At 38.9% G+C, this 15007-nt stretch overlaps 1 protein-coding gene across 3 annotated transcripts in view; it reads right to left on the bottom strand.

Moving 5' to 3' along the window:
- The window catches only part of ACER3 (alkaline ceramidase 3), a 139080-nt gene that overhangs the window by 74193 nt on the left and 49880 nt on the right, over positions 1-15007 (bottom strand). For all 3 annotated transcript variants that reach the window (XM_057507200.1, XM_036895382.2, XM_036895383.2), the window contains exon 2: positions 12693-12803. In XM_057507200.1, the coding sequence (XP_057363183.1) occupies positions 12693-12803 (111 nt within the window). The remainder of the gene's footprint in view (positions 1-12692; positions 12804-15007) is intronic.

A 15007-nucleotide genomic window follows, 5' to 3' on the forward strand; every position in this document is an offset into this window, starting at 1 on the left:
CCTCTCCACCTCTGAGGTCACCTTTTAGCTGTGGGAGACAGAGACCAAGGGTCCACATCAGGAAACATTATACTGTCTCCACCCAAGCCTCACCTGCCAGAGAGATGCCCTTCCATGCAGATTTCATGGTCTAGGTCTCAATGACCTTGTTTTAATTCTTTGATAGCCTGGCTCAGAGCCAGGTATGGCAATGCACCCCTTGGCCTTGACCTGAGGCTGCCAGCTCCCCACGCAGGTCCAGGGCTATCTTGGTATCTGGCTAGTACTTTTTTTTGAAAGGTAACTTTTCTCCCTTGACTATGAGGTGACAATCTTTTATTCTTCCACCTCATCCCTGAAACCTTAAGTTAAGGCTTTGGTTTTCCAGGTTTTTTGCTCCAGAAGAGGTCATCTTGGACATACCTATTTTAATTTTACAGATGAGGTAGTAGCTACCCCTTAATAGGGCTGCCACACACACGGCAACCCAAGGAGTCCAGGGGCATTCGGTCAACTCTGAACCAGTTCCAGAACCAGCAGGGATTCCTGAAGCAGCCTTGGTGTGGGACACCCCACACCCCCAAGAAAAGGGCTATTGAGGGAAGGAGCTTTGAACAAGAGCAGAGGTTTAACTCCGGACCTGCCATCTGAAAGCTGGGTGGCTCTGGGCCACCAATCACTTCACTCGTGTGCAGGCGTCCTGTCTTGGGCATGCAAGGTGTGTGAGTAATCCAATTAAGTCCCAGGGTAAAGACTGCCTTTGAGAACACAAGTTTAAGCTGGTACTTGCCTCCAAAATTCTGGGGATCAATGGGTTGTCACTTTCTGATTTGCTAAGAACGCTGTAGAAGGTCATTTTAAACTCCACCCACCCCCCAAAAAAGTGAGTACATGATTTTTTTAAACAAAGTTTTAAGTAGTGTAAGATCACTCTGCTGAAAACGCCACATTTGTTTCCTCCGCCGGGGCTCGGGGCTGCTCTATCCCGGCGTGTCCTTGGGCATTAGCGGCCACCTCCCCGTCCTGCAGAGCCCTGGAGACGGGTGCCCGAGAAGGCTGTCGCGGCCACGGCCTCCGAACTGGCCAGGGGCCCTAGGCCAAGTTGCCTCCCTTCCCTGGACTTCGGTCTGTCCGTCCGTTAAGTGGCGATTGTAACACCTGCCTCACAGCGCCCGTCTCGGGGTCCCGGCGCTCTGGTCTAAGCCTCCGTCGGAGTCCGGCCACGGGAGCCCGCTTCCGGACTGTATAAAGTACTGGACCTGCGGAGAGATTTCCACAATTTGGTTTCTCTTCCCGAAAGGTCTGGCCTTATCCCATCGGCGTCCACCGCTGCACACCCATCAGGACTCAGCTGCACGGCGCTGATGCGGCGCGGATGTCCAGCTTCGGCCAGCGAGCTCAACGGCCCGCTCGCGGGCGCAGACGCGGCGGAGCCCCGGCGCTCCTGCCCATTCAGCTCGGGCTCCATCCAGCTCCCGAGCCCCGAGCCGCCCCACAGCTCGACAGCTCCGCCGCACCCCCGGTCTAGACTCTCTTTTTTTCTTGATAAATCTCACTAGGGGTTTATCTATTTTGTTTATTTTCTTGAAGAAACACCTCTTGCTTTCATTGATTCTTTTGTTTTATTCTTCTTGATTTTATTTACTTCTGCTCTAATCTTTATTATGTCCCTCATTCTACTGCCTTTGGGCCTCATTTGTTCTTCTTTTTTTAGTTTTGTTAATTGTGAGTTTACACTGTTCATATGGGGCTGTTCTTCTTTCCTGAGGTAGGCCTGTATTGCAATATACTTTCCTCTTAGCACAGCCTTCACTGCTTCCCACAGATTTTGTGGTGTTGAATTATTATTGTCATTTGTCTCCATATATTTCTTCATCTCTGTTTTTATTTGGTCATTGATCCATTGGTTGTTTAGGAGCATGTTGTGAAGCCTCCATGTGTTTGTGGGCTTTTTTGTTTTCTTTGTGTAATTTATTTCTAGTCTCATACCTCTGTGTTGAAAGGCTGGTTGGTACAATTTCAATCTTTTTGAATTTACCGAAGGTTTTTTTGTGGCCTAGTATATGATCTATTCTTAAAAATGTTCCATGTGCACTTGAGAAGAATGTGTATTCTGCTGCTTTTGGGTGTAGAGTTCTGTAGATGTCTGTTAGGTCCATCTGTTCTAATGTGTTGTTCAGTGCCTCTGTCTCCTTAATTATTTTCTGTCTGGTTGATCTGTCCTTTGGAGTGAGTGGAGTGTTGAAGACTCCTAAAACGAATGCATTGTGTTCCATTTCCCCCTTCAATTCTGTTAGTATTTGTTTTAGATACATAGGTGCTCCTGTGTTGAGTGCATAGATATTTACAATGGTTATATCTTCTTGTTAGATTGACCCCTCTATCATTATGTAATGTCCTTGTTTGTCTCTTGTGACTTTCTTTGTTTTGAAGTCTATTTTGTTTGATACAAGTACTACAACTCCTGCCTTTTTTCTCCCTATTAGTTGCATGAAATATCTTTTTCCATCCCTTCACTTTTAGTCTGTGTGGGTTTAAAGTGAGTCTCTTGTAGGCAGCATATAGATAGGTCTTGTTTTTTTATCTATTAAGTGACTTTCTATGTCTTTTGATTGGTGCATTCAGTCCATTTACATTTAGGGTGATTATCGATAAGTATGTACTTACTGCCATTGAAGGCTTTAGATTTATGGTTACCAAAGGTTCAAGGTTAACTTCCTTACTATCTAAGAGTTTAACTTAACACACTTAATATACTACTACAAACACAATCTAAAGGTTCTTTTTTTCTCCTCCTTTTTCTTCCTCCTCCGTTCTTTATATATTAGGTGTCATATTCTGTGTTCTTTGTCTATCCCTTTACTGACTTTGGGGGTAGTTGATTTAATTTTGCATTTGCTTAGTAATTAACTGTTCTACTTTCCTTACTGTGGTTTTATTACCTCTGGTGACAGCTATTAAACCTTAGGAACACTTCCATCTATAGCAGTCTCTCCAAAATACACTGTAGAGACAGTTTGTGGGAGGTAAATTTTCTCAGCTTTTGCTTATCTGGAAATTGTTTAATCTCTCCTTCAAATTTAAAAGATAATCTTGCCAGATAAAGTATTCTTGGTTCAAGGCCCTTCTGCTTCATTGCATTAAATACATCATGCCACTCCCTTCTGGCCTGTAAGGTTTCTGCTGAGAAGTCTGATGATAGCCTGATGGGTTTTCCTTTGTATGTAATCTTATTTCTATCTCTGGCTGCTTTTAATAGTCTGTCTTTATTCTTATTCTTTGCCATTTTAATTATTATAGGTCTTGGTGTTGCCTTCCTTGCGTCCCTTGTGTTGAGAGATCTATGCACCTCCATGGCCTGAGAGACTATCTCCTTCCCCAGACTGGGGACGTTTTCAGCAATTACCTCATCAAAGACACCTTCTATCCATTTTTCTCTCTCTTCTTCTTGTGGTACCCCTATAATACGAATATTGTTCCATTTGGATTGGTCACACAGTTCTCTGAATATTCTTTCATTCTTAGAGATCCTTTTTTCTCTCTGTGCCTCAGCTTCTTTGTATTCCTTTTCTCTAATTTCTATTTCATTTTTCATCTCCTCCACCATATCTAATCTGCTTTTAAAAGCTTCCATTGTATGTTTCATTTCTGATACTATGTTCTCTAATGATTAGATATCTGACTGGAATTCATTCCTGAGTTCTTGAATAATTTTCTGTACCTCCATTAGCATGTTTATGATTTTTATTTTGAAATGTCTTTCAGGAAGATTCATGAGATTGGTTTCATTTGACTATTTGTCTGGTGTATGATTTTGCTTTGGACCAGGTTCCTTTGACGTTTCATATTTATATGTAGCGCCCCCTGGTGGAAATCTCTACTCTCTGCAGCTGCTTTGCTCCTGGAGAAATGGTGGTGGTCACAGGGGAGAGGTGTTGGTGGCTGGGGGGAGGAAAGAGCTGTTTCCTGCTTCCGGGCTGCTATACCTGTTTCCACTACTGGAACCGGTGGGCTGAGCACACAGGTATAAGGCTCTATGCTTTGTGTTTGTAGCTACTGTAGGTGGGGATTCCTTCTGGCTGGCCTGACACCAGGACAGGGTTTGCTGGTCAGCCAGGGGGCTGGTGCACCTGAAGAGAGTGAAAGTTCTCAACCTGCTGAGCAGAGTGTACCCAGACAATTTTGTCTACCTGTCCTTTCTTCTGAGCAGTAAGCTCTGTGCAATCCCTTTAGCAACCCTCTCGTTGATAGGAAGTCTCTCAGACTGCCTGCCTTTCTTTTATCCCAGAGCAGCTGGCTATGGATCCCCGTTTTCCACAAACATCTGGAATCTCAGTCTCTCTAGGTATTCTGCCTGTCTTAGCTTTCCAACCCCCCGAATCACCAGAGCACCATGCAATGTAGGTTTGTGGTCCCAGAGCAGATCTCCAGAGCTAGGTGTTCAGCAGTCCCAGGCCTCCACTCCCTCCCTGCTCCGTTTCTCTTCCACCCACCGGTGAGTTGCTGTGGGGGAAGGGCTTGGGTCCCGCCAGGTCACAGCTTTGGTATGTTACCTTGTTCCCTGAGGTCTGTTCTTTTCTCCAGGTGTATGCAGTCTGGCTCAGCCTTCTTTCCTGTTGTTCTTTCAGGATTAGTTGTATTAATTATATTTTTGTATTATATGTGGTTTTAAGAGGAGGGCACTGTCTCAACCTTTCACGCTGCCATCTTTAGTCCAGTCTCCAAGGATTCTTCTCAGTGTCTTTTTTATATATACTTATTTATTTGAGGCGAAGGGAAGAGAGGGCAGGATTTGATGTAATTGTTGTTGTTTCAGTATGATCTTAATTCATTTCACACTAACTTGCTTCTTTCCTTTCACTAACACATCTCCAAAGGATATCTACCCCTTTCTATTTATCTCTTTCCCAGAACTGACAATCTTCCAAAACTGCCATCTTAGGTTTCACATACCTATATCTTTAGGTAGTACTATAATCTATCAGGTCTTTGATTGCTTCTAGAAATTTTGCATTTATTGAGAAGCTTTCTCTTTCTACTGGTGTTTTAATCAGCCTGACCCTCAACTCCTCTATCCTCTTTTCCATTTGGTTCTTCAAACCTCCCCAAGTCTAAAACATCGAAGACAATTGTTAGAATTTGGTATTTATTTCTTATTTAAAAGCAATTTGGAGTTTATAATAGTATTTTTTTCCTAATCAGGCTGAAAATGTGGGTTAAGTGTTGATTTATTTACATTATTTCTTGATCGTTATGGTTTTCTGGGAGGATGAATGTACAAATTCTAACATAAAAAGCTCCCACTAACCAAGTGCAACTTGAAGTCCTTCAAATCCTTTTGCTTTTATTGTTATTACTGATTGTGATTTGTATTTCATAAACATTTCTTTTAAAATTAGGGTATCATTAATATACAATCTTAGGAAGTTTTCACATGAGCAACATTGTAGTAACTACATTCACCCATATTATCAAGTCCTACACACACCCTACTGCAGTCACTGTCCTTGAGCATGATGTTACAAAGTCACGACTTGTCTTCTCCATGCTGTACTGCCTTCCCCATGACACCCTTACATTATGTGTGCTAACCATAATGCCCCTTAATCCCCATCTCCCTCCCTCCACACCGACCCCCCCCACCCTCTTCTCTTTGGAAACCGCTAGTCCCTTCTTGGAGTCTATGAGTCTGCTCCTATTTTGTTCCTTCAGTTTTCTTTTGTTGTTATACTCCACAAATGACTGAAATAACTTGGTACTTGTCTTTCTATGCCCAGCTTATTTCTTTGAGCATAATACCCTCTAGCTCCATCCCTGCTGCAAAAAAAAAGGATTTGTTTTCTTCTTATGGCTGAATAATATTCTATTGTGTATATGTAACACATCTTCTTTATTGATTCATCTACTGATAGACATTTAGGCTGCTTCCATATCTTGGCTATTGTAAATAGTGCTGCAATAAACATAGGGGTGCATATGTCTTTTTGAATCAGGGATCATGTTTCTTTGGGTAAATTCCTAGCACTGGAATTCCTGGGTCAAATGGTATTTCTACTGTGAGTTTTTTGAGGAACCTCCATATTGCTTTCCACAATGGTTGAACTAATTTACATTCCCACCAACAGTGTAGGAGACTTCCCCTTTCTCTACATCCTCACCAGCATTTGTTGTTCCTTGTCTTTTGGATGTTGGCCATTCTAACTGCTGTGATGTGATATCTTATTGTGGTTTTAATTCACATTTCCCTGATAATTAGCCATGTGTAGCATCTCTTCATGTGCCTGTTGGCCATCTGAACTTCTTCTTTGAAGAAGTGTCTCTTTAGATCATCTGCCCATTTTTTAATTAGGTTATTTGCTTTTTGGGTGTTGAGGCATGAGCTCTTTATATATTTTGGATGTTAACCCCATCAGATATGTCATTTATGAATACATTCTCCCATACTGTAGGGTGATTTTTGTTCTGCTGATGGTGTCCTTTGCTGTACAGAAGCTTTTAGTTTGATGTAGTCCCATTTGTTCATTTTTGCTTTTGTTTCCCTTGCCCAAGGAGATGTGTCCAGGAAAAAGTTGCTCATGTTTATACTCAAGAGATTGAGCCTATGTTTTCTTCTAAGAGTTTTATGGTTTCATGACTTACATTCAGGTCTTTGATCCATTCTGAGTTTACTTTTGTGTATGGAGTTAGACAATAATCCAGTTTCAGTCTCTTACATGTAGCTGTCCAGTTTTGCCAACACAAGCTGTTGAAGAGGCTGTCATTTCCCCACTGTATATCCATAGCTCTTTTATCTTATGTTATTTGCCATATATGTGTGGGTTTATATCTGAGCTCTCTAGTCTGTTCCATTGATCTATGGGTCTGTTCTTATGCCAGTACCAAACTATCTTGATTACTGTGGCTTTGTAGTGGAGCTTGAAGTCAGGGAGCATAATCCCCCCAGCTTTATTCTTTCTTCTCAGGATTGCTTTGGCTATTTGGGGTCTTTTGTGGTTCCATATGAATTTTAGAACTATTTGATCTAGTTCGTTGCGGAATGCTGTTGTTATATTGATAGAGATTGCATTTAATCTGTAGATTGCTTTAGGCAGGATGGCCATTTTGACAATATTAATTCTTCCTATCCATGAGCAAGGGATGTATTTCCATTCATTGGTATCTTCTTTAATTTCTCTCATGAGTGTCTTGTAGTTTTCAGGATATAGGTCTTTCACCTCCTTGGTTAGTTTTATTCTTAGGTATTTAATTCTTTTTGATGCAACTGTGAATGGAATTGTTTTCCTGATTTCTCTTTCTGCTAGTTCATCATTAGTGTATAGGAATGCAACAGGTTTCTGTGTATTAATTTTGTATCCTGCAACTTTGCTGAATTCAGATATTAGTTCTATTAGTTTTGGAGTGGAATCTTTAGGGTTTTTTATGTACAATATCATGTCTTCTGCAAACAGGGACAGTTTAACTTTTTCCTTGCCAATCTGGATGCCTTTTATTATATGTGTTGTCTGATTGCTGTGGCTAGAACCTCCATTAGTATGTTGAATAAAAGTATTGATAGTGGGCATCCTGTATTGTTCCCAGTCTTAGAGGAAATGCTTTCAGCTTTTCACTGTTAAGTATGATGTTGGCTGTCGGTTTGTTCATATGGCCTTTATTATGTTGAGGTACTTTCTTTCCCCTATACCCATTTTGTTGAGAGTTTTTATCATGAATTGATGTTGAATTTTGTAAAATGCTTTTTCAGCATCTATGGAGATGATCATGTGATTTTTGTCCTTTTTGTTGATGTGGTGTATGATATTGATGTATTTTTGAATATTGTACCATCCTTGCATCCCTGGAATAAATCCCACTTGATCATGATGGATGATCTTTTTGATGTATTTTTGAATTCTGTTTGCTAATATTTTGTTGAATATTTTTGCGTCTGTGTTCATCAGGGATATTGGTCTGTAATTTTCTTTTTTGGTGGGGTCTTTGCCTGGTTTTGGTATTAGAGTGATGCTGGCCTCATAGAATAAGTTTCAAAGTATTCCCTTTTCTTCCACTTTTTGGAAAACCTTAAGGAGGATGGGTATTAGGTCTTCTCTAAATGATGAAATTCAGCAGTGAAGCCATCCAGGGATTTTGTTCTTAGGTAGTTTTCTGATTACCAATGCAAATTCATTGCTGGTAATTGGTCTTTTCAGATTTTCTCTTTCTCCTGGATCAGTTTTGGAAGGTTGTATTTTTCTAGAAAATTGTCCAATCCTTCTAGGTTATTCAATTTGTTAGCATATAATTTTTCGTAGTATTCTCTAATAATTTTCTGTATTTCTGTGGTGTCCACAGTGATTTTTCTCTCATTTTTTATCCTGTTTATGTGCATACACTCTCTTTTTTTCTTGATAAGTCTGGCTAGGGGTTTATCTATTTTGTTTGTTTTCTCAAAGAACCGGCTTCTGGTTTCACTGATTCTATTGTTTTATTCTTCTCAATTTATTTATTTCTGTTCTGATCTTCATTATGTCCCTCCTTCTACTGACTTGGGGCCTCATTTGTTATTCTTTTTCTAGTTTCATTCATTGTGAATTTACACTGTTCATTTGGGGTTGCTCTTATTTTTTGAGGTAAGCCTGTATTGCACTGTACTTTCCTCTTAGAACTGCCTTCGCTGTGTCGCACAGATTTTGGGGTATTGAGTTGTTGTTTTCATTTGTGTCCACAGCTTGCTTGATTTCTATTTTTATCTGGTCATTGATCCATTGATTATTTAGGAGCATGTTGTTAAGCCTCCATGTGTTTGTAGGCTTTTTGTTTTCTTTGCATAGTTTATTTCTAGTTTCATACCTTTGTGGTCTGAGAAGCTGGCTGGTACAATTTCAATCTTTCTGAATTTACTGAGGCTTTTTTGTGTCTTAGTATGTGATCTATTCTGGAAAATGTTCCATGTGCACTTAAGAAGAATGTGTATCCTGTTGCTTTTGGGTCCATTGTTCTGTAGATGTCTGTTAGGTCCTTCCGTTCTAATGTATTGTTCAGTGCCTCTGTCCCCTTACTTATTTTCTCTCTGGCTGATCTGTCATTTGGAGTGAGTGGTATGTTGAAGTCTCCTAAAATGAATGCATTGCATTCTATTCCCCCCTTTAATTCTGTTAGTATTTGTTTCACATATTTAGGTGCTCCTGTGTTGGTCATAGATACTTATAATGGTTATATCCTCTTGTTGTTATGTAATGTTCTTATTTGTCTCTTGTTATTTTGTTTTGAAGTCTATTTTGTCTGATATAAGTAGTGCAACTCCTACTTTTTTCTCCCTCTTATATGCATGAAATATCTTTTTCCATCCCTTTACTTTTAGTCTGTGTATGTCTTTGGGTTTGAGGTGAGTCTCTCATAGGCAGCATATAGACAGGTCTTGTTTTTTTAATCCATTCAGTAACTCTGTGTCTTTTGATTGGTGCATTCAGTCCATTTACATTTAGGGTGATTATCATATGTACTTATTGCCATTTCAGACTTTAGATTCATGGTTATCAAAGGTTCAAGGGCAGCTTCTTTACTATCTAACAGTCTAACTTAACTTGCTTATTATACTATATCAAACACAATCTAAAGGTTCTTTTTTTTCTTTCCCTTCTTTTTCTTCCTCCTCCATTCTATATATTAGGTGTTATTTTATGTACTCTTTGTGTATCCCTTGACTGACTGTGGGTAGTTGATTTAATTTTGCATTTTCTTAGTAATTACTTGGTCTACTTCCTTTACTGTGGTTTTATTTTCTCTGGTGACAGCTATTTAGTCTTAGGAGCACTTCCATCTGTAGCAGTCCTTTTAGAATACACTGTAGAAACAGTTTGTGGGAGGTAAATTCCCTTAAGTTTTGCTTATCTGGAAATTGTTTAATCCCTGCTTCAAATTTAAAAGATAATCTTGCCAGATAGAGTATTCTTGGTTGGAGTCCCTTCTACTTCATTGCATTAAATATATCATGCCATTCCCTTCTGGCCTGCAAGGTTTCTTCTGAGAAGTCTGATTATAGTTTGATGGGCTTTCCTTTGTACATGATCTTGTTTCTCTCTCTGGATGCTTTTAATACTCTGTCCTTGTACTTGATCTTTGCCATTTTAATTATTATAGGTCTTGGTGTTGTCTTCCTAGGGTCCCTTGTGTTCGGAAATCTGTGCACTTCCATGGCCTGAGAGACTATTTCCTTCCCAAGATTGGGGAAGTTTTCAGCAATTATTTCCTTGAAGAGACTTTCTATCCCTTTCTCTCTCTTCTTGTTCTTCTGGTACCCCTAATATGAATATTGTTCCATTTGGATTGGTTACACATTTCTCTTATTATTTTTTCATTCTTAGAGATCCTTTTTTTCTCTCTGTGCCTCAGTTTCTTTGTATTCCTGTTCTCTAATTTCTATTTCACTTACTGTCTCCTCCACCTCATCTCATCAGCTTTTAAATCCCTCTATTATATGTTTCATTTCAGATACTGTATTTTTCAAATTTTCTATCTCTTTCTTGAAGTCCTCCCTGAGAGGTCTTGAATATTTTTCTGTAGCTCCGTGAGCATGTTTATGATTTTTATTTTGAAATCTTTATCAAGAAGACTGGTGATTTTCAGTTTCACTGAGCTCTCTTTCTGGTGTTTGAGGGATTGTGGTTTGCACAAAAGTTTTTGCTGTTTCATATTTCTAATGATTACTCTGGAATAATAACTTTGTGTAGGTGATGGCCTCTAGTGTCCAGAAGCTCTACTCTCTGGAGCTTCCCAGCATCTGGAGCAATGGTGGGGGTCACGGGCACACAGTGTCGGCACCTATTGGGAGGAAAAAGCTCTCTCCTGCTTCTCAGCTGCAGAGCCTCCCTGTAATGCCAGGTCCAGTGGGCCAAGCGCACAGGGAGGATCCTCTGCATTATGCCCCTCTAGCTGCCATAGGAAGGGCTGCCCTCCAGCTTGCTTGGCACAATGGTGGGGGCAGCAGGTGTGTGGACCAGTGCCTTCTGGGAGAAAGGAGCAACAGGCTGCATATTACAGTAGAGGGCCTTTGTGCTGCACTGCCAGCCAGTGCAATGGAATAGCTGAAGCTCCTGAAAGTTCCCAACCTGCTGGGCCGAGTGTGGCAGCACAACTTTGTCCACCTGTCCTTTCTCCTGAGCATCAAGCTCTGCATAATCCTAGACCCTTTAGCACCCCTCTTGCTGTTGGGAAGTCTTTTGATATGCATGCCTTTCTTTTGTCCCAGAGCGGCCAGTTGTGGGTACCTGTTCTCCACAAGCGACTAGAATCTCAGTCTCTCTGAGTATTCTGCCTGTTCTTTGCTTTCCAATCCTTCTAATCTCCAGAGCACCAGGTAATGTGGGTTCATGTTCCCAGAGCAGATCTCCAGGGGTGGGTGTTAACAGTCATAGGCTTCTACTCCCTCCCCGCTCTGTTTCTCTTTCTCCTCCCTGTGAGATGGGGTGGGGGGAGGGCTTGGGTCCCGCCAGATCGAGTCTTTGCTACTTTATACTTTTCTGTGAGGTCTTCTCTTTTCTCCAGAAGTAGGCAGTCTGTTCTGCAGTCTTTGGGTTGCTCTTTCAGGATTAGCTGTATTTGCTGTATTTTCATGTTTTAAGTGGTTTTGGGAGGAGGTTTCTGCCTCTCTTCTCATGCCGCCATCTGTTTCCCCTCTGTCTCTCATAAACATTCTTAGAACATCTCAGGGAATAAAGGAAAGGGCTAAGTTTGTGCACAAGTTTTCCTTTTGTAGATAAACCAAGTAACTTTCGTAAAACATCATGCCCATGAGAAACCAATTCAGAAATGAAAGTCTCTCATATCTAAAGATCAATCTATTTATGGTATGATATACTAAATGATATGATATGCTACAGCTAATAGTTTTGTGGTAATTAGGAGTCCCTTCTGCCCATGTGTAAATAATATCTACCTTGAGCTGAAGAAAAAGAAATTGTGCATAGTTTAGAAAGCAATATTAAAGAAATAAACTAGAATCCACTTTCTTTGCTATTTTTGTCTTTATGATGATAATATAAGAATATCATGGGTCATTTTCCCATCTTAGGCTCTGTTAACATTCATTCATCCATCCTTCCAGCACTTATTGAGAACCAAAAATTGCCAGACAATAGGGATACAAAGATAACTAAGACACAGTCCCTGCCTCAAAGAAAGTAGATGAATTTGAGTAAGTTGCAGAAGGTTAGGTATGTTACAGCAGCCTTTACAAAAAGTTAAAAAATTTGTGAACCACATTTTCATTAAATTTACATATATATGTAATATAAATACAAAAACTGTAAGAAAATGATAATCAAATTCAGTACAGAAGTCAACTCTGGAAGGGTAAGCTGGAAGGATGAGGGGAATTAAAGTAGGCAGGAATATAAAGGCAGCTTCAATTTTACCTACAGTAGCTTATTTTTTTTAAAAGAAAAAGTAAGATCTGAAAAAAATACTGTAAAGCATTAAGTGTAAACTGGGTGGTAAGAGACATGGCTATGTTATCTATAGTCTCTTCTGTATGCTTAAAATATTTTGTGATTTTAAAAAAATTTATTCAAAACGCAGTTCAATTTACTAATAAGATTTGTGGAATTTTAATACAGAAGATCCAGAATGTGTTTAAGTTGTGTAATAACACAAAATTGAGAGCTAATTATAGGAATGAATGAGAAAAGCAGCCCATCTGAATACTGTATATCATATTTTAGATGAAGTGTTACACCTACCTGTAAGTGCTAAATAAGAAGCAATGTACCGCTTTTCCAGTCCATCTCTAATACTCTGGATTGCACCAAAAATTGGAGGTATAATCATAATCAGGTTACTCACTGTATTCCCTATAGGAAAAAATAGAAGCAGATTAGATTATTCGAGACCACTTTAAATAAGGATACATGCAGTTGGCTCTTAACAAAAATTAAATAGGTGACTTCTCACAAAAATGATGAAAAGATATTTACAAGGTACTAAAGGAAAATAATTGTCTACAAGACTCTAAATAAAATAAAGATGCCTTTAGACAAATGAAACTAAGAATTTGCAACCAGAACATCCACTAAAGGAAATTCTAAATTATAAAGGTAAAAAGGGGAAAATACCTCAAAAAGAACCTCGAAGACAAAACAAAAAATTAGTTGAAGGCAGTCTATACCAATGCTACTGAAAGTTTGGTCCGTGGATACATTATGACAAGCTAAAATACAGAAATGAGTTAATTTTCTCTGTTGAATTAAATAGCAATAAATTGTGGCTTACATTTTGTATGACTTTGTAAATTTCGTTTTTGTGGTTGCTTTTAGTTTCTATGTTTCTAGTAAAACACAAAAGGACATGGATCTTGATTTGATTTTTGTTCTTATCCTTACAAAAACAAAGCTCACATATGAATAGCAAAGAAATAATAAAAACCCAAGCAGAAGTAAATAGTAAAATGGAGAAAGAGAGTATAGGTAGTTACACTTAGATCAGAAAAACAGAGTTCAAGCCAAAAACTTTAAGAAGAGACAAAGATCATTATGTAATAATAAAGGGCTAATTCTAATTCACCAAGAGGATATAACAATTGTAAATACATATGCATGCAACATCAGAGCACCTAAATATATTAAGCAAATACTAACAGATCTAATGGGAGAAACAGGCAACAATACAATAATAGTAGGAGACTTCAGTACTCCACTTTCAACAATGGATAGATCATCCAGACAGGAAATCAATACAGAAAAGCTGGACTTCAACTACACTTGAGACCAAATGGATTTAACAACATATACAGAACATTCCATCTAAAAGCAGCAGAATACACATTCTCCTCAAGACACACAGAACATTCTTCAGGACAGGTCACAAAACAAGCCTCACTTTTATTTAACAAATTTAAATCATATGAAGTATCTTTTCTGACCACAAAGGTATAAAACTAGAAATCAGTAACAGGAGGAAAAATGGAAATTCACAAATAGTGGGAATTAAACAACATAAATATACTCCTAAACAACCAATGGGGCAGAGAAAAAGTCAAAAGGTAAACTTAAAAAATCTTGAAACAAATGAAAATGAAACACATATGCCAAAACTTATGGGATTCAGCTAATTTCAAGAGCAATTCCAAGAGGAAAATTTATAGCAAGAAACACCTACATTAAGAAACAAGTACAGAAGGAACACATCTCAACACAATAAAAGCCATATATGACAAACACACAGCCAACATCATAATCAGAGTTGAGAGGCTTAATGCTTTTCCTCTAAGATCAGGAAAAAGACAACAGTGCCCATTCTCACTTCTCTTATTCAATGTAGTATTAGAAGTACCATGACAAGAAAAAAGTTCAGACAAGAAAAAAGAAATAAAAGGCATTCAAATAGGAAAGATAGAAGTAAGACTGTCTTTGTATGCAGATGATAAAATCTTCATATAGAAAATTCTAAAGACTCCAGTAAAAACTGCTAGAATAATCAATGAATTCAGTAATTTTCAGAATACAAAAGCAACATACATAAAGCTACCAATAGGTACATGAAATGATGCTCAAGACTATTAATTATTAAAGAAACGCAAATCGAAAGCACAATGAAATATCACCTCATGCATGAAGAATGGCTAGCATCAAAAAGGTAAGTGATAACAGAATTGTTGGCAGAATGTTGGCAAGGAGAAAAGGGGAACACTTGTGCACTGTTGGTGGGAATGTACATTGGTATAGCCACTAAGGAAAACAGTATGGAGGTTCCTCAAAGTATTAAAAATAGAACTACCATACGATCTAGTAATTCTACTTCTGGGCATATATCCAAAGGGAATGAAAACAAAATCTCAACAAGGATATCACTAAGATATCCCCATGTTTACTGCAGCATTATTCACAATAGCCAAGATACGGCAACAACCTAAAGGTCCATCAACAGAGGAAAGGACAAAGATGTTATCTACATCTATGTCTATAGGTATACACATAAGAGACTATTATTTAGCCATAAGAAAGAAGGAAATCTTCGTTTTTGCAACAACTTGGATGAATCTTGAGGGCATTAGGCTAAG

Source organism: Manis pentadactyla, chromosome 9 (genome assembly GCF_030020395.1).
Source record: "Manis pentadactyla isolate mManPen7 chromosome 9, mManPen7.hap1, whole genome shotgun sequence".
NCBI classification, from domain to species: Eukaryota; Metazoa; Chordata; class Mammalia; order Pholidota; family Manidae; genus Manis; species Manis pentadactyla.